Source organism: Clarias gariepinus, chromosome 25 (assembly GCF_024256425.1).
Source record: "Clarias gariepinus isolate MV-2021 ecotype Netherlands chromosome 25, CGAR_prim_01v2, whole genome shotgun sequence".
Classification (NCBI taxonomy): domain Eukaryota; kingdom Metazoa; phylum Chordata; class Actinopteri; order Siluriformes; family Clariidae; genus Clarias; species Clarias gariepinus.
This window is the reverse complement of record NC_071124.1, coordinates 7,701,650-7,727,500: the sequence shown is the minus strand read 5'-3', so window position 1 is coordinate 7,727,500 and position 25,851 is coordinate 7,701,650. Positions and strand designations below refer to the sequence as shown.

The 25,851-nt window shown below is 38.6% G+C and overlaps 3 protein-coding genes across 3 annotated transcripts in view; 2 read left to right on the top strand and 1 right to left on the bottom strand.

Annotated features, from left to right (window-relative positions):
- Positions 1–2,871, top strand: part of mlf1 (myeloid leukemia factor 1) — an 11,948-nt gene extending 9,077 nt beyond the window's left edge. The window contains exons 3-7 of the mRNA XM_053486234.1: positions 1–95; positions 192–320; positions 437–596; positions 823–961; positions 2,201–2,871. The exon at positions 1–95 is cut by the window's left edge and continues 4 nt beyond it. Coding sequence (XP_053342209.1) covers positions 1–95; positions 192–320; positions 437–596; positions 823–961; positions 2,201–2,285 — 608 coding nt within the window. The 3' untranslated portion in view covers positions 2,286–2,871. The remainder of the gene's footprint in view (positions 96–191; positions 321–436; positions 597–822; positions 962–2,200) is intronic.
- A 3,319-nt stretch (positions 2,872–6,190) lies between these two features.
- Positions 6,191–21,061, top strand: gfm1 (G elongation factor, mitochondrial 1). Its single transcript, XM_053486340.1, has 18 exons — positions 6,191–6,327; positions 7,853–8,005; positions 8,129–8,261; positions 8,355–8,559; positions 10,157–10,273; positions 10,397–10,547; positions 10,841–10,995; positions 11,116–11,200; positions 11,598–11,735; positions 11,894–11,995; positions 12,798–12,854; positions 12,952–13,089; positions 13,669–13,751; positions 18,048–18,210; positions 18,776–18,920; positions 19,177–19,337; positions 19,724–19,777; positions 20,641–21,061. The coding sequence occupies exons 1-18, from the start codon at positions 6,253–6,255 to the stop codon at positions 20,770–20,772; spliced, it is 2,247 nt and encodes a 748-aa protein (XP_053342315.1). The 5' UTR covers positions 6,191–6,252; the 3' UTR covers positions 20,773–21,061.
- On the bottom strand, positions 14,340–21,442 carry lxn (latexin). Its single transcript, XM_053486341.1, has 7 exons — positions 21,100–21,442; positions 16,845–17,009; positions 16,647–16,709; positions 15,616–15,793; positions 15,000–15,136; positions 14,776–14,838; positions 14,340–14,599 (listed from the first exon to the last, which is right to left on the bottom strand). Exons 1-7 carry the CDS (start codon positions 21,265–21,267, stop codon positions 14,504–14,506), a joined length of 870 nt encoding a protein of 289 aa, XP_053342316.1. The 5' UTR covers positions 21,268–21,442; the 3' UTR covers positions 14,340–14,503.
- Positions 21,443–25,851: the final 4,409 nt, after the last annotated feature.

The window sequence follows — 25,851 nt, the reverse complement described above, 5'->3', positions numbered from 1 at the left end:
TGGATTTCTTCAGAAACCCTTTTGCCATGATGGACAATATGGACAACATGATGGGAGGCATGAGGACCAGAATGGATGATCTGCACAGACACTTTGTAAGTGTCGCCAACACTGTTAGAGCTCATCTACAGTACTGTATCCTGTCTGATTTGAGTTTTCATGGACCTTTTCTCTAAATCGTGTGTTTTTAGGGGAACGTGCCGTCTGACTCCAACGCGCACGCATTCAGCTCTTCCTCCGTCATGACTTACTCTAAAGTGGGAGACGAGCCAGCCAAAGTGTTCCAGGCCTCGAGCCAGACACGCTGCGTCCCCGGAGGGGTAAGTACCAATAAACAGAGGTCAAAATATTGAAAATTTTTTTTTTACTTCATAGCTCTGTAGAGGACATTTTATCTCTGGGTGTAAATACATTGTGTATGTTTGTGTGTGTGTAGATTAAGGAAACAAGACGGACTCTGAGAGACACAGAGAGTGGGGAAGAAAAGATGTCCATAGGTCACCACATCAATGACAGGGGACACGTTATTGAGAAGAAACATAACAAAAAGACAGGAGAAAAAGAGCTCAACCAGGACTTTCAGAACATGGATGAAAGTAAGTGTGTCTCCAGTTTGCAATAAATTTACTTTTCTGTCTCAGGCATTAAAGTGACTAGAAGGAAATGATAATGATATATACTGATAATACATTTACAGTTTCAATTATGAGAGAAGGTCAATTTATTAACTGAGCAAATCACAGTTCACTTAAATCTTAAAACTTAAAAGAGAACTCTTAAATCTCCCCCTGATCTTTGACTCTTGTCTTTTTGTCCTTGTAGCTGAAGCCCAGGCCTTCGATGATGAGTGGCAGCAGAAGGTGTCTGAATTTCAGCCTGCTGCACGGCTGTCCCGCCTGGAAGCCCCAAGAGCCAGAGAGGTTCATCGAGCAGCCATCACCGGCCCTGAGCACACACACAGGTTCACAGATGGACATTTCCATTAATTTATTTTTTATTTTTTTATTTATTTATTTTTACAAATGAATGACATGTGATTTAAGAGTCAGAAGTTGAAGTGAGTACAGCAAGTAGTAAAACCTTTAAGCGTGTGTTATTACACGAAAATAATCAATGGATGAGTGAAGTTGATTATTTTCCGATAAATGCACATACTGTACTGAAGTGTTTTATTTCTTTCTCTTGTACCACAGCAACTTTTTTAAAACACCAACAGGTTTTTTATTTATTAAGAAGTTACATCATACTTTTTACTCGTTAACAAATTTAAATAACATTTATGTTGTCCTATTTTTCTAAAAGAAGTTAGTACCAGTTAAGACAAAAAGCAACTTGCCTGCTATCATGGCCTGACTTATTTTCTGTTTACAGAAAATGTCACCATAACTGATATGGTTTTATATATATGTTGTTACTGTAGAAACAAAAAACATAATGTTTTATAAGTATTCGGACAGTGATGGAATGATTAATGTGATGCTCGGATTTTAGTGCAGCCGCCTTCACTTGCTGCTTGTTTGAGGGTCTTTCTGCTTCCGTTTTAACGCTAGTAAAGAAAAGCATGTTTAACTGGGATGAGACAGACTCAGCCATTGAATATTGAAAATATATATATATTTTATTTTGCTTTGGTTCATTTTCCATCCGTACTGTCCAGTGTGTTTTGCAGCTTTTGGCTGCATCTGAGCTGGACTTAGAGCTGTGTATAATTTATAATACATCCTGCTACTATCAGCAGTGACATCATCAATAAACAGTAGTGACCCAGGTCCTTTGTAAGCCATACATGGTCATGCCCAGCCTCAGTCATGTTTCAGAGTTGATGTGTATTGTATGATTTGGATCCCTTCCTTTTTTTTTTCCAATCTTGGTCCATATCAAATCAGTCCATATAATTTTGTTCTAGACTTTTTATGCTGTCCATCCCGATTAATGAAACCTTTCCTTCCTTGAGTGTTATTAGAGGTTTGCAACTTGATGTTTGCAACTCGACAAGTTTTTTCTTTTCTATTGTGGTCTTCAAGCACTTGATCTTGGTGTTGCTGAGCTCATCATTGCATTCCTCCTTTTTAAGAAATATGCAAAATTGAACTATTCCATTAATTAAGTTCACTCTGTGAGCTTTGTCTTTTGGTAAATTTTTTTTCACAATATTTTAGTACTGAAGATTAATCAATGAACATTTTGTGTCATTTTCTAGGGGGAAGAAAGCTAAACCAGCAGAAGGTGAGAGGAAAACGCACATTTCTGAGCTCAACTTCCAAGGCTCCAGCATGAAGAAGTAATATGAGGTTTACAAACTGAAATAACACCCTCTGGCTTGCAACATCTGCCTGATGTTTTTCACGCCAGTGCTTTTGTTCTTCTGTGTTCCCGTGCTTTTTTTTTCCTTCTGTTTTCTTTTTCTCATCAAGATTTGTTAGTCATTTTTTTACTGCTTTATTTTATTCTTTCTGTTAAAAAAAAGTTCCAGAAAGGATACAAGCTGTGTGCAACCTTTCACCTGTAAAGTTGATTCTTAATAGCTAGTGTAACCAAATATCATGAAATAAAATATTTGACGAAACACTATTTCATCTTTTGACAATGAAAGCTTTGGTTGGATTTTACCTATTTTATGTATTTTTAAATGTGTAATTTAATGAAAATGAGCACAAAAATTTTTAGAGATGTTCTAAAATGCACTTATGAACATGTACCTGTGTGGATTATGGCCATCCATTTTGGAAAAAAGTATTACTGTTTGTGCCCACTTGTAAAGAACTACAACTGAAAACCCTTTTTATACAATTATTTTTCATAATCGTATGTTCAGGTTGTTTGTTTTGTGTTGGATTGTTTCTGCTGTTCCTGGTTTGTTTGTTTGTTTGTTTGTTTGTTTGTTTGTTTGTTTGTTTGTTTGTTTGTTTGTTTTTCCCAGAAATGAAAGACATAATAAAGACGACTTTATTTATATTCCTACAAGTCTCTGTTAATAAGATTAAACGTAATGTATTTTAATAAAAAAAGGGTTGATGGTCTGTTTGTGCCTGTTATTATAAGCCGACTGACTTCTGCATTTATCTAGTTTTAGATAAAAGATTTTTGACAAATGTGCTTTATGAATACATTTGCACAAATGAACACTTTTGTGTAAGTGTATTATTAAACAATATGGATTGCCTTCTTCTGCAAGAGCTCAATTAAAGTAGATAATCAGTGTTTGTAGAAACACCTTTGAGACTCTGGTTGTAGTCCAGCATTTAACCACAGGGTCACAAATCAGCAAATGAAAAAATAATCAAGGTGTAGATGCGAAATCCAAAGGCAAGGTTTTCCATAATGAAGCATGAAAATAGGGTTTATAATATTATTAGGTTAAGCCTTTATTTGTTGCATACAGTGTATGTTACAGCATAACGAAACTCTTTGTATATCACAGCTTTGTGGTTGGTGTCACCATGATACAGAGCACCTGTAGCAGACAGAGTAAAGGGCTTTGCTCAATGGATGTGAGGGAGAGAGGCTGATCCCACTCCAGTCCTGCTGCTGCTGTTAGTTAAAAAAAAAACTATCCGATGTTCCACTGGCCAACTGGCGAGAAAAACTGCACCATTCTTGTGAGTGATGTAGGAGATTAATGGTGGTTTTAAGCCAGTTTTCAGGTTACTGGCTCCCTCTTTTCTGCAGCCACATGAAGACACATTATTCATTTTCCCTTAAGCCACCCCAGGTGAAAGTCATTACACGTTACATGCTAGGATCATCTGCTCCTCTCAGTTTGCAGCTGGCTTTCAACCACATCTTTGGCTTTTCTGCTGATTTGGGAGCAGCAATTAGTTTAATATGCATGTCTTTGGAAAGAAACCCGGAGGAAACCCACCGAGCACGGGGAGAACATGTAAACACCATGCACACAGACTTAAGGGGGGAATCGAACCCAGATCCTGAAGGTGCAAGGTAACAGCACTAACCGCTACGCACCGATTTTTACTGCTCTTGGTGCCTAACAGGGGTGACATCCATGAATTCATCAGGACAGAATAAAATTAGATTTCAGTTTATTGATTTTGCAAATATGTCAATAATCTATATTTATATAGATTATTTATCAGCTAAGTTTTAAACTCTCGGGCTGTATTTCAAAGTTAAAAATACAAAAAATTGATATAACACAATATCTGAATCCAACGTATTCAAAATATATATGTCAAATATTACTTTAAATGCAAATCGCATAATAAACCATCTCATACAGTTGCTGTTGTTGTTGGTCTTCAGTTGTTTATCGCATAATAAACCAGTTGTTTATCGCATAATAAACCATCTCATACAGTTGCAGTTGTTGGTCTTTCAGCTGCTCCCATCGAGGGGTCCCATCCGCACACGGATTCCCCTCTCTGGCATAACCGTCCCATTTTATACCATCTTGGGACTGGCACTGCATCCAGTGGCTGGGGTTTGGACATAGGGTGGGAATCGAACTCTGGCGCCTCCTGCATGCTGATGGAGAACCCTAAACCTAAGCCACCAATGCTTAAACCCCCTCATACAGTATTCCATCCTTAATGTAAGGTGTTATGGCTCCATCTGCTGGTCTCAAAACATCCATGTCTGAATTTTTGCAACTGATTGTTTATGATGCCAGGAAGCCCAAATACAACCTAATTTTAGCTCTGAGGAATAAAAGGGACCAAATGTGAAGACACCCTAATTATATGGTGGCATGGTGACTAACTGGAGCTTGCACGTTCTCCATGTTGTGGGTTTCCTCCAGGTGCTCTGGTTTCCACCTGCCGTCTCAGGACATACAGTATGTTGTAGGGTTATTGGCATTTTCAGATGGTCCAGAGTGAAGCTTTGCAGTGACTAGGGTTACCCAATCTGTGAACCTAAATAAGGCGGTACAAAGTCTGGGTGGGGGTGGGGTGGGGGGGATTGTCTTTTCTTCTGTGTAGGAGGGCTACAATTTGTTTTAGGTCTTTATTCACAACGAATTTCACCACAAGTCCCAGTTTGAACTAAATGCCCCAAGTATATCTATTTTCTCATTCTATAGTGTATGAGCTGTTTGGACTTTGGTTGGTGAAGGTATATATACTGTGTATATATTGTTATAAATAAAATAATTAAGATGATTTGCTACTCAGTTGATTTGCATTACGTTTTGTGGTAAAATATAATCTCTATGTATCTATCATTCTATCAGTTATTGTAGAGTGATTTTCCTGATTGCAAACTCAGCTTAGGAGCTTTGGGTTCACAGCTTTAGGTCCTTTTCTGTGTTTTGACCTTTGCTCTGGTGCTGTGGCATTTCAATTTCCCCCTCAGGCAGTGTCTCTATTGCAGTGCTTCCTATTGGTAACTTATTCCCAGAGTTGCACTGTCCTGCATATTGGAGTGTTTTTCCTTCTACTACACCCACTTCAATGGTCAATCATTCATTTTTTACACTAAATTTCTAAATCTTTCTCCCTATATTTTTCATATTTTGCTATACTGTGAATGTCCTTATTTGTACAGTATATATATATATATATATATATATATATATATATATATATATATATATATATATATATATATATATATATATATATATATATATATATTATCCTAGTAAAATTTATTTTCTATCGTATATTTCTTTTTATTCATATTTATTTCTTATGTATAAGCTTTTATTTTTTGAGGTCACTGGCGGTTGTGTAAGCATTTCACTGCATATCGTACTGTGTATGACTGTGTATGTGACAAATAAAATTTTAATTTAAATTCAATATACAGTCAGCCAGTAAAATGTATACACACTTAGAAAAATTTTTTGAATAAATATTTAAAAACAAAATTAGCTATGTTATATATTAATATATATGACAATATTATTAAAATTATTAATATTATATATATATATATATATAATTGTAATTTTTTTCTATTGTATTTAAATTATTATATATATATATATATATATATATATATATATATATATATATTATTAATAATTTTAATAATATTGTCATATATATTGTCATATATATTAGGATTTGCCATATTGTATTTCCTGAACGCGTCCTCCGCACCGCTGTGTGGCGCTGTGAAAATATGCAACTGTGAAAGTCTGCAAACACTCGCGTGCCTCGTTCCCGGAAATGGACCCTGCGGCTCAGCCGGCGTGACTTTGAGTCTGACATCTCTGCAGCTCATCGCTGGGAAGTGTAGCGCTTCTTCTCCACACACACACACACACACACACCGGTACAGACTGCTAACATGCGGCTACTGAAAGCAGGCCTCGCTTTAAATCGTCTAAATCTACGGAATCCAGCCAATGTGAAAGTAAAACAGGTATGTGGGGATTTAAATAAAGAATAGGGCAGATACAGCGCCATGGAGGCTCAATCACTGTCTCCATAGAAACAGCCAGCATTCCATTTAACATACTGAGCGTTTAATGTCTCTGTTCTGCCGTTTATCTGTTGGGTTTTTATTAGTTTCTCTCATCACAAATGTTTAACCAGTTAAAGATGTAATATAGAGGATATTTAACCTCCTCCAGGTCTCCTCAGTCAGTCTGGTGTCAGAAGTTGTTCAAAGTTTTACATTTACAGGGCTGAGAAGTGATAGAAGTCTGAATCAAAATCTCAAGTTTCCTCCATAGATCTGATTAAACCACATCTGGTTCTTCAGTAAGGTTCTACAGATGTGTCATGCAGCTGCTCTTTAGAACACTGTGATTATTAACTGCCATCTGTAAACATGGGCAGCATAATGTGGAAAGGAGAGTGACTGTGACATTGCCTTTGGTTACATTACTTATCAATCTGAGATTATTATTATTATTATTGTTATTATTATCATTACTGCTGTACAATATATGCATGACTTATTATAATAGCCACCAAACATGTCTTGGTTGATCATCAATATACACTATGTATTAAGTACGGGAATCACCAGGGACCGGGCGATTTAATATTATCATCATACCTAGGTGCTGATTTGATCTGTATTGCGATTTTATAAATATCATGGTTTTATATTTATTCTGGTTAAAAAAAAAAAAAATGAATATGTTACAATTCTGCAGCACGATGGCTTAGGGATTAGTAACTATCGCCTTCCACCTACAGGGTCGAGGGTTCGATTCCCAACTCAGGTCTGTGCGCGTGGAGTATGTTCTCCCTGTGCTTGGTGGGTTTCCTATGGGTTCTTCGGTTTCCTCCAACAGTCCAAAGAAATGCAGCTTAGGCTAATTGAGGTTCCCAAATTGCCCGTAGTGTGTGTGTATGCCCTGTGAAGGATTGGCACCCCATCTAATGTGTACTTTACATTGTTCCCAAAGTCCCCTGGGATAGGCTCCAGGCCCCCCACGACCCTGTATACAGGATAAAGCAGGATAGATGATGAGATGACACAAGTTACAATTCTAAACAAACTTTTACAAATAATTTGCTAATACAGTACCAAATATGATGCTGTGCTGCCTGTCACAGTGTGAATACTTTAGATCAAATGGGCACAGAGGTATCGTGATAACATCGTATCGGGTAGACCCTGGTGATTCCCATCCCTAAAAATATAAAAATATTTATATATCTATAAATATCAATTGCCACACCAGCAAGTCATGATTCGCCATCTCTGTTTATGCTAAGGAGAAAACTTTTTAACATCTTACTTTACACTTATTAAGCTAATACTGTAGCTATGAATGGCTTATTAAAGTTTCCCAATAACTAGCTTATTGTAAGGGAATGGGAAGGTTTTTGAAAGCTGAATTTTGTCCTGTTTATAATCTACTAGTTCCATGTTTACTACTTGATCTTTTTTTTTAACATTATATATTCCTGTTTTTGGCATTGTGTTGTAGGTGCTGATGAACATTTGCCGGTCATGTTCATCTGCGATCACCCCGAATGAAATGATCCGCAACATCGGCATCTCGGCACACATCGACTCCGGCAAGACAACACTAACAGAGCGTGTGCTCTACTACACTGGTAGAATAGCAGAGATGCATGAAGTGAGCACCAAATTAACTTGTTTATAGCTAGTCATTTATTAATCTCCATACCATTTATTTTACAGTTTCAAATACGACAGTTGAGGCATGACATAGATGGGTCGAAATTTTGTCATGTTTTAGGTGAGGGGTAAGGATGGAGTCGGCGCCGTCATGGACTCTATGGAGCTGGAGAGACAGCGGGGGATCACCATCCAATCTGCAGCCACGTACACAATGTGGAAGCAGTACAACATCAACATCATTGACACACCAGGTAAGAGACTGACCTACAGAGCTACAAATAAGTACTGTATCGATCCACTGCATAAAATCTTTATAATTTCTCTCCATATTTTTCCTCCTACAGGCCACGTTGACTTCACTATCGAGGTGGAGAGGGCGCTGCGGGTTTTGGATGGGGCCGTACTGGTCCTGTGTGCTGTCGGTGGAGTGCAGTGTCAGACCATGACCGTCAACAGGCAGATGAAGCGCTACAACGTGCCCTTTCTCACCTTTATCAACAAGCTGGACCGCATGGGCGCAAACCCCTATCGAGCCCTGAAGCAGCTTCGGTGAGCACTGTCGTCTCAAATTTACCACAGTTGAAGAGGCCCTTCAAGAGGGTATAAGTTGTAAGCCTGGGGCACAAGAGGTGGCCAAATTTGGCCCATTGACATATAATGGTAACTTTCCTAGGAACTTTGGAACTGAACCTAACTATGAATCAGTAGCACGATGCTAACATGATTAGCATGTTGCAAGCACGATGCTAACATGATTAGCATGTTGCAAGCGCGATGCTAAAATAATTAGCATGTTGCAAGCCCAATGCTAACATGATTAGCATGTTGCAAGCGCGATGCTAACATGATTAGCATGTTGCAAACGCGATGCTAACATGATTAGCATGTTGCAAGCGCGATGCTAACTTGATTAGCATGTTGCAAGCGCGATGCTAACATGATTAGCATGTTGAAAGTGCTATGCTAACAATAGTAGCATGTTGCTAGCATGATTAGCAAATTGCTAGCATGATGCTAACATGAGTAGCATGTTGCTAGCATTATGCTAACATGATTAGCATGTTGCTAGCATTATGCTAACATGATTAGCATGTTAGTAGCATTATGCTAACAATATTAGTATGTTGCTAGCATTATGCTAACTATATAAGTATGTTGCTAGCAACATCATTAGCATGCCGCTAACATTATGCTAGCATGATTAGCATGGCACTATCATGACTCCAGTGTTCTTTAGAAAATGAACCTCTCTAGTTATGTTTATAATAGAGATGAACCGGTCGATCAGGCAGTGACCAAAATTGACTGCTTTTCAGTTTGATTGGCTGTGATCAGTGATCAGCTGATCAGTCTCAGATATAAGTGGTTCTGTACCGAGCGCAGAAGCTCAAGGGTGGTGCAACAGAAATGAATTTTTGTGGCGTTGCATTATCAAAAATCGTGCGTGTTAAAAGCCTCGGATCTGCCTTTTTTCTTCCAAGCGTATTGGTTTCAAACCCACTTATTACACACAATTACACTAGGTTTAAGACACCATGAGCGCAAATTAGTTTGAAATCTCATGCGTTAGAGTTTTGAGACTTTGAAAAGTGTTTTGGGACGTCGCTGTTTCTTTATAATCATGCAGGTGGCGCACGCTGAAGTTAAGTATTAAACTATTGTATTTTAAGTTAGTTTTTAAGTGAGAACTAATGTTATAGCGAACTGGTTACATTTAATCAGTCCCTAAAGTTTTTTAAAGGTTTAAAATTGTAACAAAATCTGGGAAAATGTGATATCTAATCTGGATATAAAGTTGAGATATTTATGAAATTGCAATTATAACCAAATCGACACCTGAGTATCGTGATAATATAGGATCAGGTGGTGACTGGTGATTCCCTTTGTGATTATTGCTGTGTGCCCACTGTAGCTGCCTGTTAACCAATAATTCATGTGTACAAGGCAGGTAGGATTATTAGATTATTATAGTTTAACACCATATAGCAGTTTAAACACATCTCCTTTTCCCCTGTAACATAAATAAAAAAATATTAGCCTTGTAGGAATTTAATATAAGTTTATTAGCCAAGGAGTCTTGGAGAATGTTTAAACAAACTTTAAAACTAAAAAACGTTATGATCAACGGGCTTTCGTTTCCTTCCAGGACCAAACTAAATCATAACGCGGCGTTTGTTAACATCCCCATCGGGCTGGAGGGAGACCTGCGGGGAATCATTGACCTCATCGAGGAGCGCAGCATCTACTTTGAAGGGCCTTGTGGGTAAGGGTGCTGTGATGGAACTGATTCGATTTATACCACTGGCCCATGTTGTTGTGCGTCCCTTATCAGGTGACACATGTACTAGCCTTACACCTCTCTGTGTGTCCCCTCTCTGTCTCTCAGCCAGGACATACGTTTCGATGAGATCCCGGCCGAGATGCGAGCCGAGGCGGCCGAGCGCAGGCAAGAGCTGGTGGAGTGTGTAGCCAACGCTGACGAAACACTGGGAGAGCTGTTTCTGGAGGAAAGAGTTCCCACTGTTGGCGACCTTAAGGTTTGTGTGTTGCTTTACATTCATCTTAAAATTGAAAATAATCCAGAGCACCATACTCAGTAATTAAATATAAATGTTTTAACAAGCAACATCTTGGAAAAGGAAAGAAAATCTCTAATAGCTATAGAAATAATAATAATAATAATAATAATAAATCAGAAACTAATATGCAGCATTGAGCAAAAAGTCTCTTTGTTCCAATATTACTTTAATAATGTTATTAATATTTGAGTGGTAATGGGACTGTGAAGCTGCACTGTAGTCAGTTCTGTGTGGTTGTGTGTTTCCTTTAGGCGGCTGTACGCAGAGCCACGATTCAGCGCTCTTTCTCTCCAGTGCTGGTCGGGAGCGCTTTGAAAAACAAAGGTGTTCAGCCCCTGCTGGACGCTGTGCTGGATTACCTGCCCAACCCCAGTCAGGTCGAAAACTACGCCATTCTCAACAAAGAGTGAGTCTGAGCTCGTTACCTACAGTACTAGCTTTTGAGGAACCTGTAAGGAAATGTAAAGCCACTGTAAACAGCTACACACTGAAGAACAACGTTCAGGAATTATTTATGTGTTTGCAGGGAATCAAGTAGTAGCAGTAGGATCCTGATGGATTCGACCAGAGATGCTACAAAGCCTTTTGTGGGTTTGGCCTTTAAACTAGAGGTAAGACCTGATTAACACCATGTAGAGAAACCAACAGTGACCTCGTGGTTTTTGTCCACGTCTAAGCCCAAAGTTTTAAATTTATTTATTTATTTTTTAATAGCAGAGGCCTAATTACTTATAATTAGTAATGTACAGTGTGTGTGTGTGTGTGTGAATAAATCCCATACACATTCTGTGTCTTAACATAGATGACTTTAATCTTTGTAAAATCTTACGTAGTTGTCCAGGTCATGCACTTTTTAGACGCTCCCTAATTGACTACCATGCTTGTGTTGCTAAATGTTTTCAAACACATTGTGATTATATGCATGATGTCATCTTTAAGATTTAGCACTTGTAGTTTTGTGTTATCTCACTCCACCTTCTGCCTTTTTTTGTGCGTGTTTTGTCCTAGGCTGGGCGTTTTGGCCAGCTGACCTACGTGCGTGTGTACCAGGGCTGCCTGAAGAAGGGCGAGTACATTTACAACACGCGCACAAGCAAGAGGGTGCGTGTGCAGAGGCTGGTGCGCCTCCATGCAGACCAGATGGAGGTGAGAATGTGTGTCCGTTACTCTGTAGCGTTTGTTGGCTTATGTTCTTCGCACTACTGTACTGTTGATTTTTAAATATGATTTTCTTTTATTTTTTTTGGTAATGCAGAAGGTTTAAACATTTGGAAATTGTGTGTTGTTGTAATTTTAATCCTAAGGATGTAGAAGAAGTGTATTCCGGTGATATCTGCGCCCTGTTCGGGATTGACTGTGCCAGTGGAGACACCTTTACAGCTCGCACAAGCGCCAACCTCTCAATGGTACAATAAACACTTCATTAAATTCTGTTCATGGTCCAGATACTACAGTAACTACAGTATGTAAGATACCTTCTGATAAATGTAATTGGGTTTAAAATAAATAAGAATATGGCACAGTTGTATGCAGTTACAGATAGTTAAATCTGGTTAATGAGATTAAAGCGTGTATGACTCGTAGTGAAGTGCGTTCCACACAGATACAGGATTAGCATTAGATCAAATAGTATAGTGTTTTTTTTTTTTTTGATTTTTCTCCCTAACTTGGTAGTCTAATTCCTCCCAGTCACTAGGGGGCTCCCACATTAAACTTCTACCACCATTCAGTCGGGAGGGCCGCAGTCTATCACGTGATTTCTCCGACTTACGTGATGTCACCGACCATTTTCGAACTGCTTTCTCACTGAAAACAGTTCGTTGGGGGCGGAGAACACACTCGGAAGACAGCGCTATCCGCTCCCTCCGCTTACGTGAGCTTACAGACGCCCCTGATTGGTTTGTAGTAATGTAGCAATTATAATGTATTAGGCTGAGTTTAAAATAACATTAAAGTGTTTTGAGAGTATATTTGAAGGCATATTTAGGGTTCTAAACCACCTCCACAATTTTCGTTTTTCCACAATTCGCGCGTGCGAATAGGAACGGAACCTCACGAATTTTTAAGCCAAGCAACTGTTCCATATTTTTTCCTCAACTCAAATCTCCTGTTAGACATTTTCACAGCCTTTCTTTAGTAAACTCTGAATGTTTTCATTTCATTTCTTAAACGCACTTGAGTTTACTTTATGTGTTGTGTGCTGTACAGGAGTCTATCCATATCCCTGAGCCAGTCATCTCGATGGCTATAAAACCAGTCAATAAAGTAAGTGCTGCATTTAGTTTTATACCACCGACACCTACATAAAACTAAAACGTGCAGCACATAACCACTCATCTGCTACGTTGACCCGTCCTTTTAGAACGACACGGACAAGTTCTCCAAAGGCATCAACCGCTTTACCAGAGAGGACCCCACTTTCAGGGTGCATTTTGACACCGAGAGCAAGGAAACCATAATCTCCGGCATGGGGGAGTTGCACCTGGAGATCTACTCGCAGGTATCGCACTGCATCTGCTAAAAAAACATATAGGTTTTTATAAAATTGGACATTTTTTTTTTATACTAATGACTTAAAACATTAGAGTTGGAGTTTATAAAACGAAGTTTTATAATCAGATTCATGTCACATTGGTTGGGGTTTTCACATCTGATTGGAATTGGATTTTTGGATACAAACCTAAGTACAATTAGTCAAATTGGATTTTTTTTTATGTGTGTTTGTGTGGTGTGGTTTTTATGTTGTTGTTTTTTAACAATTGACCAACAACAGAATGTACAAAAACAGCCTGAAGGTGGGTTACATTACCTAGGACATCCTAGGACCTGATCTGCTGAGGGTTTGTAAAGTGATAATGCGTAATATAACGTCTATTCTCCATGCAAGCAAATATCCTGTGTCCATCCGTTCCATTGTACTTAGTGTGTGAACATCTGCACTGATGGAATAACTGTTATTGTGGTCATGCAACAACAGTCCAAGCTTACAAATCAGATTTGGTCACTTGTGCACTATGATAAATAAAGTTTGCCTTGCTGCTGGGACGAGTCAAACAATTGGTTTTGATTTGTGTTGTAGAGAATGGAACGGGAATACAACTGCCCATGTGCGATGGGGAAGCCTAAAGTGGCCTTCAGGGAGACGTTGACCGGCCCTGTACCGTAAGTACCACCCTGCCCATGCAATACTTCCTGTTGCACGAAACTCTTAAGATGAGTAGAAATGGCAGTTGAGAAGAGGTTCAGTTTGTTGACGTAACACTTCCCACATGTCCATTATCATTTTTCCTTAATAATGATTTCCTCACCTACTGTATATTTTACAGAGATTATTTTCTTACTCAAGGCAGGGTGTTCAGTAGGTGTCTTCCCTGTTAACAGCAATTATATAAACCGGATTTTAAAACAGCATCTTTGACATGAAACATCGAGCAGGTACAAACCTGAAGACACTTTTCTTCCAATTACCTTCATGCTGTTTCCCAGCATTCTTGTCTCTCATTTTTTTTTTTTTTTTTTACAAATATTTTCTTGAAAATATCCAATTTAAAGTGTGGTTTTACAATTTCCCTTTGAGACTAATAAAGCACTCTATCTATCTTCACTATGTTTTACATAGGGGTGTTCAAACCAAACCGGAACTTTTCATTGTGCAGAATAACAGAACACAGTTCTATCTTTATTTCTCTTTATAATGTCCCATTAATGACTGCCTTTTGTTTTGTTTTCACATTAAGATGTTGTGAAAGGTTTGTTGTACAGTAGCTGCTCGTTTATTTACTGAAAGCTTCAATACAGTTATAGCCGTATATAAAATGTGGCAACCATTCCAAGAAGCAAATGACTGTATAAGTGGATACCGATTATAAATTGTGATTGGGAGAAAAACGCATCAATCAAAGCTCGAGGGGTTTTCAGTTGCAGCGGCATCGTGGCAGCAGTTCAGTTTCTACCACTTGTACACTCTTTTCTGGAGACCAGGTGATTAACAGCTTCCAACGAATAATCTCCTGTAGAACGAACACATGAATACAGTTAAGGCTTTCGCGTTCTCATTCTCACACTCTCGCAATCAGCTTTTGCCTTCATCAGAACATAAAATGAAAAGTGATTTTCATGCAATCGCAACTACTTTAGTTAACACCGTGCCATGTTTAGTATTCAGGTGCATTGTGTTTGTTGTTACCTGGGAAATGAATTCATGAAGGAGAACTTCATACTCAAATTTTAGCTGGTCACCTTCATTCTCCTGAATCAAGAAAACAAGGGAGAATGAGGACGACGGAGAAACAAAAAAACGGTACATAACTTGAGATATTCATAACTTTTAATACTGAATAGGAATTTCAGTTCATATTTACAGCCATGAAAAACCATGTGCAGTGTAAAGGAATCATAAATTTATCTCACCAGCTGTTTGATCTTGGACACTTGGGCCATGTTGTACTTTGTGTTTTCATTGGACTCCCTAAGCATGACAAAGCTGGCAGCCAACCATCCTAAGTGCCAGAACGGCACCATTTCGGGCTCCATGTTACCATGGCTGTCTGTAGGGAGAGGGCGATAAACGTTAAACTTTTATAATTGTGTGACACAACTGCCATTATGGAGGGGAAAAGGGGTTACCAACCGATCCGATATTATCATGATAACGTTGTGCGGATTCGATTTGTATTGCAATTCTGTTAACATCACAAATTGATAAACACACTTTGTTTCAATTCGTTAGTTGCTTGCTAATTTTCGAGCATTTGGCAGATGCCCTTAGCCAGAGCGACTTAGAACTTATCTCTCTCTTTTTTTTGGGGGTTAAGGGTTTAAGGGCCTTGCACAGGGGCCCAATTGTGGCAACTTGGTGGTGCTGGGATTTGAGTCCAATGGATTTAACCACTGAGCCATCCCTGACCCTAAAACTGCTCTTAAACCATAAGAAATCCCCTTGAAACACAAGCACCCCATCAGGATATGGATTGGCCGCCACTCTGCTCTGGTTTTAGAAATGCCGTATGTCTGTACGAGGTCATACCTGGTATGTAGTTTGCAGCCACAGCATTACTCATGTCACTGTATTTCTGGTAGAAGGCCTGCTCCTTTTCAGATGTGTCGAATTCAGGTAGCTCATCACAGGAGTACTGGACTTGAGGTGGATGCTGGGTCTCTCCTCTAGGGTAAAGCACCTCCGCCGAGCAGCGGCTCTCTGAACTCTGTAGCACAGCATCTTTCGGTTAATTTACCTTTAGCTTGCCCATTATTTTTCTGCTTCCAACACATTAACTTCAGGAAAAAAAGTGATTTTCTTTGCCTAATATATCTCACCCACTTCCAGCTGTGAGATATTGTAACGAGATATTGAAAATGTAGGATGTGTAGGTACTGTGAGATTATTAACAATAATAATTTAAAATGCAAATTATTCATATTTCTTTGAGCATTAATAATACTTAAGGGGGCAGTGGTGGCTCAGAGGGCTAAGGCACTGAGTTACTGATTAGAGGATCTGCGCTTTAAGCCCCAGCTCCACCAGGTTGCCACTGTTGGGCCCTTGAGCAAGGCCCTTAACCTTAACTGCTCCAGGGACGCTGTATCATGGCTGACCCTGCGCTCTGACCCCAGTTACGCTGGGATATACGAAAAAGGAATTTCACAGTGCTGTAATGTATATATGACAAGGCTTAACTAACTAACTATAATAAAATTGATCTTGAAGCATCTAGAATGCATGTGACTTGTAATAAATTTTTTGTTTACATTTAAGCTTTCTGTGCAAAAAATAATAATAATTCCCCCCAAAATATATTTAGTGTCCGTAACCATGTTGAGAAATTCGATCTGAATGACAATTAAGATCATAGAAAGATTTAAATATATATATTTAAGTTACGGACACTACATAAAAGATCATGAAATTGTAAATAACAATAAAAACAATGCTATCTTTAGGTAGTTTTAGGGAGAGTAAATATTTTAAAGTTTAATTATATCTGTCTAGACACATACACACTCTCATACCGACTCAAAGAAGTGATAAATGGTAAAAAAAAAAAAAAAAAAACTCACCTCACTGACTGATTCCTTCACAGAGATTTCAAGGATGTACTTCATCCCTGATTCCCCCATGTCCTGTCAGTGAGGAAGAAATACACTCGTTACCCAAGCAGAAAAAAAAGTTTATTTGACCAAATCTAAGTGTAAAAAAGTGAAGGAATTGCGTTCTAACGTGAATCTCCTGTTGCTGGCTGTTTGCTCTGGCCTTACCTCCGTCCTTGCCTTTTGGACTTGAGTCACCATGTACATCCTGAATGGTGAGCCGCGGACCGTGTTGATGTAGTGCTGGATGGCATGGCCTGCCCGTGTGGCTTCAAAAAATTTAGGATTCAGCTCTCTTGTACTCATGTTTCGCCCGTCCTGATCCACAATGTCCTGCGAAGGGAATACAAACCACAGGAGAAAGAGGGTGTGGTCGCTCAGCTTGTGTGTGGACTTTGCACCTGTTTTAGATCATGTTGCTCTCGAGTAGAGACAAGACTTGTATAAACAGAAGATTCCAGCGGTGCTTGTGCACACTGTTCCTCAAATCTGTTAAACTCGCTCACTTGTGCTGGTGTTGCTGATGCACCCGTGTGAAATGGACTTCCTACTTCCTGTCTTTGCCAGCTGTCCCGCCTTCTCTTAAAGAGACGACATACCCTGGCTTCTATGTTAAAGACATATTATTATATGTATGTGTGTGTGTGTGTGTGTGTGTGAAACTATATATATATATATATATATATATATATATATATATATATATATATATTTTTTTTTTTTTTTTTATCAAATAGATTTTTTAAACAAAACAATTAACGAGTTAGATTATACTGTTATGGCTTTTTTAGCATTCATTATATTAGTACTACACGATTGATTGGAAAAAATATATTTAATGACCTGTTCAATTATTTAAAGCAATTTCTACAGGGATGTTCAAAGTTGGGAATTTATGTAGATTTTGTCAATAATTTAAATATTTGTTCTTTTTTATTATTTTTTTTTTATTAAGTTAATAAATAATAAATAAATATTGTCGAACACTCTTAATGAGATCATAGATAAGTATGATAAATACATTTAAATACTAAATGAGATTATTGTGTATAAAATATGTCAAAATGATTACAGTGTAATTTTGTTTTCAAACATCGTGCAGCTCTAATAAATATTGTCTTTCATCCTTACTCCAGCAGTATGCTGTTCATTACTGTATGTGTTTGTGTACACTATTTAGCTGATTTGTATCTGCATAGCTTGAGTAATGTGACACTCATGTCAAATTTTTATTAAATCAGTTTCTTAAACATGCAATAAATTGAATTCCCTTAGATCCCCTGTATAACAACATGGAGCAGTTTTACTTCTATCAGAGTGGAAGAAACGCTCTGTAATGTTCTGTACTGTTCTGCGTTTTCTGATTTCTAGATTTGACTTCACTCACAAGAAGCAGTCCGGCGGGTCTGGGCAGTACGGTAAAGTAGTGGGAGTGCTGGAACCGTTGGATGCGGAAAATTACACCAAGCTTGAATTTGAGGACCAGACCATCGGCACCAACATACCCAAGCAGTTTGTGCCTGCTGTTGAAAGGGCAAGTTTCTTCATTTGTGATCTCACGTTTTATGCACAACCCTATAAAGTATAATTAGGATGATCTACCGGTTTCTCGGTATGAAGAAGAAACACTTTACAAAGCTTGTAGTCGTGTAAATTAATGGTATAAAATGATAACCACATTTTTTTTTATCGTGTGATTCCCATGTAAACAAAATGCATTATATGTTTGACATTTAGGATAGGAGGAACAGTGTCATGCAATTAAAGCAGGACCGATCCTATTTCTGAGTGCCTGTCTAAAGATACAGTATCTTATAGTACTGTGATTGAGATACAGTACAAAGCACAAATCTTTGAGTAATCTCAAGCCTATAAATAGAATTAGGCTTTATTGATCACCGTCCTACTTAGAATTACAAGCACACTGTTCTAATCCCCTTGAAGTTTCTAAGAATTATGGACAAATCCACCTAATCTTAACTGTTTGCTCTCACAGTCTTTGTGCAGCCTTTTTTTTCTTTCTTTCTTTCTCTTTCTCTTTTTCTCTTTTGGACTTTCTTCTTATCCTCAGCTTTTTTCTTTCCTTATGTTTCCTGTAGGGTTTCAGAGAGGCATGTGAGAAGGGGCCTCTAACAGGCCATAAGGTATCCGGTGTGCGGTTTGTATTGGACGACGGAGCGCATCACATGGTGGACTCCAATGAGATCTCGTTTATCCGAGCAGGAGAGGGCGCTATGAAACAGGGTTTGTGCCAGTGACCATACAGGCATTTGTGATAACCTTTCCACTTTCTATATGCTTTAAAGCATATTCAGGTTTTAAAGTCTAATAGTAGATTTACATGGAAAGTTAAGTGAAAGTATTTACTTTGGCTTAAAATGAAAAAGAACCAATTTAGGAATTCTGATAGCTTTAAAGTTTTTGGGGATTTGAGTTTGATGCATTCCATAAAATTATCATAAAGTTTTCTCTAATGCACTCGTTCATTTTCTTTAAATAGCAATGGAAAATGCTAATGTGGTCATTCTCGAGCCTATCATGTCCGTGGAGATCGTTGCACCCAATGAATTCCAGGGAACCGTCATTGCCGGGGTCAACCGTCGCCATGGTGTCATCACCGGTCAAGATGGGTCCGAGGGCTACTTTACTCTATACGCTGATGTAAGTTCATATTTGGATCAACTCTCTCTGCTCATTTTTAATATGAACAAATAGTCAATTTCTTAATATGAACAAAATTAAAATAAAAAACTTTATTTTAATCTCCATTCATTTTTTTTTTTTTGACCACATTGCTTCCACAAAGTTGATGGCTTAGCTCAAGCCTTCAAGGTTTGGATAATGTGTTGGATAGTTTAACCATCCAACTCCACTTATTTTAAATCTTCTTAGTTGTTTTCTTTGCTTAATGCAGCCTAATAGTTTGACCCTTCTGAAATGGCAGTTTTTTTTTGTAATGGTGGTCTTTGTATACTGTAGGTGAATTAACGCAGAAATATAAAGCTGTGACTTGATTTCTAACCCTCTTATCGATGTGTCTTTTTCAGATTCCGCTCAATGATATGTTTGGTTATTCCACCGAGTTGCGTTCTTGCACTGAGGTATTTAAAACACATTTATTAAGAATTATTACATTATTACATTTAAATCTGAATCAATTTGCAGAGAAACTGCACAGTGAAGCATTATTAAGTTTATATAAAAAAAAAAAAATAGCAGGATGATAAAAAAATAGCACAAATGTCTGTTCTTACCAGTATTCGACCAGCTAGTCCTTAACATGCCTGCTCTAAACACTCCATCCAAAGTACAGATGGCCCCCGACTTACGAACATTTGAGTTATGAATTTCTGCATGTAGTGCGGGAGAAATGAGTCGGCGTCACCGGTTTTAATGATTCAGTACAGGAGCACCATGATAGAAAATAACTGTCCTGTAAATCTTTCCTGATGGTGAATAATCCTAATTGCGGAAAATCCTCAACAGAACAGAATTCACAGTCGACAGAGAAAACACTGTTACCATTTGTATGAGATTAATTTACTTAAGCGCGGTTAGGGTTTTCGGCCACATGATGGCAGTGTGGGGAAGGTGGACAGATTTAGTTAAGCGGCAGGATATGCTTTACATTGTATATTTGTGTTGAAGGCGTATAAGACTCACTTTGTCAGACTTAAGAACAAATCGGACTTACAAACGTGCTCCTGGAACGGAAATCGTTCGTAAGTTGGGGACTACCTCTACTAAACATTGTATTGACTTTTTTTTTATTTCTCCGATTGTTTATCCCAACCCTAAACTGTAAGTGTGACAATGATAAGTACAGCAGAATCATGTTTAAATACAGGCTCAGATTGTACCATAAATGTTCAGAATCATGCAGAACTAAGCACTATTTATATATATTTTTTATTTCAAATATCATATAAGGGCATTTACTCAAGCATTTCTTTTTGTTACATAGGGGAAAGGAGAGTATACTATGGATTACAGCAGATATCAGCCTTGCCTGCCTTCTGTTCAAGAGGACCTTGTTAATAAGTACCTGGAGGCAACGGGACAGTTGCCTGCAAAGAAGGGCAAATGGAAGAGCTGAGCAAAACACCCATATTCATACAAACCCTCTCTCTCACACACACACACACATCCTTCTTATTAATTTGTCATTTATGTAATTTATATATGTATTAATACAATTTTAATTTGTAAATGCTCATCTGTTACGAACATGGTCTGGACTCAGGGAATGACTTTGAGTATGTATAGGAGAGACAGTGGATTATTTTGTACTGTGTACAACATAAGGAGCTACATGAGGTGTCTAATAAAAAAAATAAAACACTGTTTCTGTGTACTTTGATGCACACAAATAATAGATATTAATTGATCCTGTTTTTACATATACTCATGGAACAACACTTACCTTAATGGTCGATGTACCGTTAGGAAAAGCTAACGCACAGCTGGCAGGACAGTCCACTTCAACTTGCGAGCCCATATCTGTAGTCCTGATCACCGGGCTGCTGTAAATCACTGGACAGTGCCCAACCAGTGAGACAAGAACCAGACAAACCAAACAGGACCGATTCATTTTAAACAGGGAAAAAAACAACAATGCAGGCTTAGGGAAAACTGTAAACGATAAAGCGTGCAAAAGATGAAACTCTCAGAAGAGGTGCAGTTTTTGAAGTGAAGTGGGGGAGCGCACAAGAATGTTCACAAAGGGTGGCAAGTTAAACATCTCAAGAGTCTGCTCTCTTGTTTGCTCTCATTCCTTCGCTTGGAAACTGTTCTTGTGCAAAAAAAAAAAAGAATCCTCCCTCATACAGAGAACAGCTGAATACACTTTAAACTTGAGAGGAGGGGAGCATGTGGTGGATCGACCGAGTGTAAATCTGATTATGTAATATGAGTTAAAATATTTTTCTTTTCTAAAGTCTTCCTGTTTAAAAATAAATAAATAAAGGAATGTCTGTAGGACACTGTAGTGTATATTCTAGGATCCAGTCAATCAGCTGACCACTTCAGGGGACTAGCAGTGAAATGATTAGAATAGTTCTCAGCATTAATGCCTGTAAAAATGCCTGTGCATGCTTTTGACTTACTGCTGAAATAAAAGCAAAATAAACAGTATCTAATCCTTACATTTTATGTCTTCACATGAGAGAGAGTGGAGTACGGAGAGGAAAGGCAAATGGAGCTTTCGTAATCCTGGGTTTCTGTTTATCTGTTCTGGTGTGGAATGTTCTGCGCTGATTGCACGCAAGGAGAGCACAGCTGAATGTTTTCTTGAATTCCTGAACCTGTGGAAATCTTTCCACCAAGATTTTTATGCTATACCAGTATACGCTACAATCACGTCCTAAAAACATTTTTCAAGTGAAGCACTTTCTTAAGAAAATGGTAAAGCCTGAAAAACTATATTTTATATATATATGATATTAAAACATTAAAACATTAGCACTATAAATCTGGGAATGTGCTCAGGCCTTCTTTCATTATGTAAGCTGGTTATAATAAATGCATATACCCTTTTGAGGCATGCACAGTATTATGGACTCTGACAAGACCTGTAGAAATTAACTTCCAAATTGATCAACCTCAGTTATTATCACTCACACTAGATGGAGTCCTCAACCTTCTGGTTGGAGAGGGGTTAAGGTGAGAATACATAAGCAGTTAATCAATGTGCCATGGAAGTGTAGGGAAATTTGGTCCAAGATTAGTTCCTAAATCACATTAAAATGAGATGCTGTGGGAGGAAAAAAAAAGTCGCCAGGCAAATAAATGGGCTCTTTTGACTGACGCATCGGAGATGGGGATTTAAAGAAGTTGCAAACCTGCAGCATCTTGAGCCTGATTTATTGCCACCTTGCTGATTAATGTAATCATGAAATATGATCTCCAGGAAAGGGCCGTGCACTAGGCCGGAAATTAATGAGCTACACCCTCATTTACAATGGGTGCCAGGGCCACAGGAGGGGAAAACCTGTTTGTTGAGTGCAGATTAAATTTTCTGACAGATTACCAGGCCAGAGTGAATTATTTGCTATTCTAAATGACATTTGTGGTAATTACAAAGTCCTGGTGTCTGCTCGTCTCCCAGACCGTGTGTACCGAGCACTATTCCGCTCCGCAGGCTAGGAGGAGCTGCAAGATTGTGGCATAATATTATACATGATTGTTTTATTATTCTGTTTATTCAAGTGATCTAATGGCATTTACATGTGAGAGAATAACACAAGAGCACACAAGTAGTCATCTGGTCACAAGGTTATGAAGGATGATGAAGATGACTTATAATGATGAGTGTAAGAGTGGCGGCATTGTCGCGTTGCACCTCCAGGGTTGAGGGTTCGATTGCCACCTCTGTGCGCATGGAGTTTGCATGTTCTCCCTGGGATTGGTGGCTTTCCCCCAGGTACTCTGGTTTCCTCCCACAGTCCAGAGACATGCACTAATATTTGGTCAGTAGTGCTCCTGTTGTAGTTGTGAGGTCTGCAGAGCAACAGATGGCTCCGTTCTAGTTATGTAATATACTGTACATTCACCAGGAACTTTATTAAGTACACCTGTTCAATCCTCACATGAGATTTGAACATACGCCGGGTTGCTGCCAAGTTCGTCCCCAGGCTGCCGACCCAAGAGCAAAAGGAACATCACGTCTGAGTTTTCCTGGCACACTTTGAACTCCTTAGTATCAATGGAGCATTGTTTAAATACCACAGCCTACCAGAGTATTGTTGCTGACCATGCCCACCCCTTTGTGACCGCAGGATAAAGCTCCACGCCGCAAAGCTAAAATCATCTTTATCATTTCTTGGACATGACAATGAGTTCATTGGACTCAAATGGCCTCCACAATCACCAGGTCTCAGTCCAATAGGGCACCTTTGGATTTTATAAAGTAAGGGTCAATATCATAATGAAGTGCCGTCTACACGTTGTAATTTCCAAAAAATAAGCAATAAATAAACTGCATGTATGAGCAAATCACAAAAAAAAGTCCACCCCGTCATTGACAAATTCAAAGTAGAGTAAAAACATTTTTATCACGTAGTGATTATAAAATGTACATCTTTAGAAGGATATATTGTCCCTTTCTCAACAATATATTATAGTTAATGGGAAAAGGACTGATGACAGGGTGGACATTTTTTGCTGGAGTTAGCATTGAATGAGCACATGGTGGACTTTGAGATAGTGATGCACTGTTAAAGGTGACTGTATACTTTTAATCAGATATATTTTGAAAAGTTTATGTATTTATTAATATTTCACTATGATGGTGTTAAGGACAACTTGACAAAATCAAACTATAAACACACTCTCTCATCGTCTAATCCTGCATTATCCTGTATACAGGGTTGTGGGGATCTCAGGGCACAAGGTGGGATACAACCTGGACAGGGTGCCAATGCATCACAGGGCACGCACACACACACACACTTATTCATACACACCTAGGGACAATTTGGGAAAGCAACTTAGCCTAACCTGCATGTCTTTGGATTGTTGGAGGAAACCGGAGCACCCAGAGAAAACCCACCAGACCATGCGAACTCCATGCAGACAGACCCAAGGTGGGAATCGAACCCGGACACCACAAACACAATATGATGAAAATTAGAAAATACAATTGTAGATACTCAATGTCTTTAAAGCAGTTGTTACAGCCTTTATTAAAAAAAAAAAAAAAGACAAAATGTTTGTCTAATATCACTGATTACATCAACCATTTTCTCCAAGGTGCACTCTCAATGTCATTCATATATCGTCCATGCTGCTTTATAGTGCACACAGGGTCATAAGGGGCTTGGTATGGTAGCATATTAGAATAAGCATACAATTTCAGATTCTCTTACTGTACTGTATGTCCACACACAGACAACTACTCTGACTGACTCAAGATGATGTACTCATCATTCAGAACAGTCACTATAATTAATCAAGAAACACACAATCATGACGTATAGACCTGCAGATGCCTTTCAAAATTAACCACCCACACGATATCATCAGCAAGAACACCCAAATTCAGCAGGTTTAATGACCTTTTCAAAAGCAATGGCTTAATGGAGAGCTCTGCTGCAGTTTGGCAGTTTATTAATCTGCTCTGGTTGACTGTTTATTTGAAAAATCAACTATGTTATAAATGAATGTGTAGAATGCTGTGTTATAGGTAATAGACATAAAGTGCAACAAATCAAACAGCTGTGTACCTCATTAAACATCTTAATTAGATGATATCGCATAATAAAATATTAAAATTCAATCATAAACTTCAGATTTGATTATCATGCATGAATATTTTTCCAACACGTTACTCATTAGACACAACTTTTTTAATGAAAAGTATGCATTTCTGCTGGAGGGCCAGGTAACAATGTAATTCTACATCATTATTTTGGTTCTTCTTAAACTATGATTCCGTTGAGTTTATCCAGACACCATGCAAATCTTTGCACATAACTGTATGGACAAAATCACAGACGCTTAATAAAAAGGTTATTTAGGTACACCCGTAGGCATGAATGAGTGTCAGGAATGTGTGTGTAAATCAGTGGTTCCCAATCCCAACCCTGGTCCTGGAAAACCACTTGCCATACTGTAACCTACACTTTTTTTTGTGTTTTCCCTTCCACGAATCACCTTGTTCCATTCAGAATACATCATTAATTAGCTGATAAGTTAATTCAGCTGTACTGAGAGTAGAGAAAACCATAAAATGTGCAGGGCAAAAGGTTCTCCAGGACCAGGGTTGGAAACCACTGGCATAAATAATGCCCTAGGGTTGGACTTGTGTTGCATTCAGGATGTATCATGTCTGGTGCTCCTTAAATATACAATGTGCCAGGGACAAAGTGGGAATGAGTGAGCGATTGCACTTACTCACTCATCATGTATACAATTTTATCATGTGTACAAGGTTGCAGGGGGCATGTAGCCTATCCCAGGAGACTTTGGGCACAAGGCAGCGTAAACCCTGGACAGGGTGCCAATGCATTGCTGGGCATACACACACTCACAAACTCATTCGCACACCACAGACAATATGGGCACGCCAAGTAGCCTAATCTGCATGTCTTTGGACTGTGGGGGGAAACCCGGAGCACCCAGAGGAAACCTACCAAGCATGGGGAGAACATGCAAACTCCATGCACACAGACCAGAG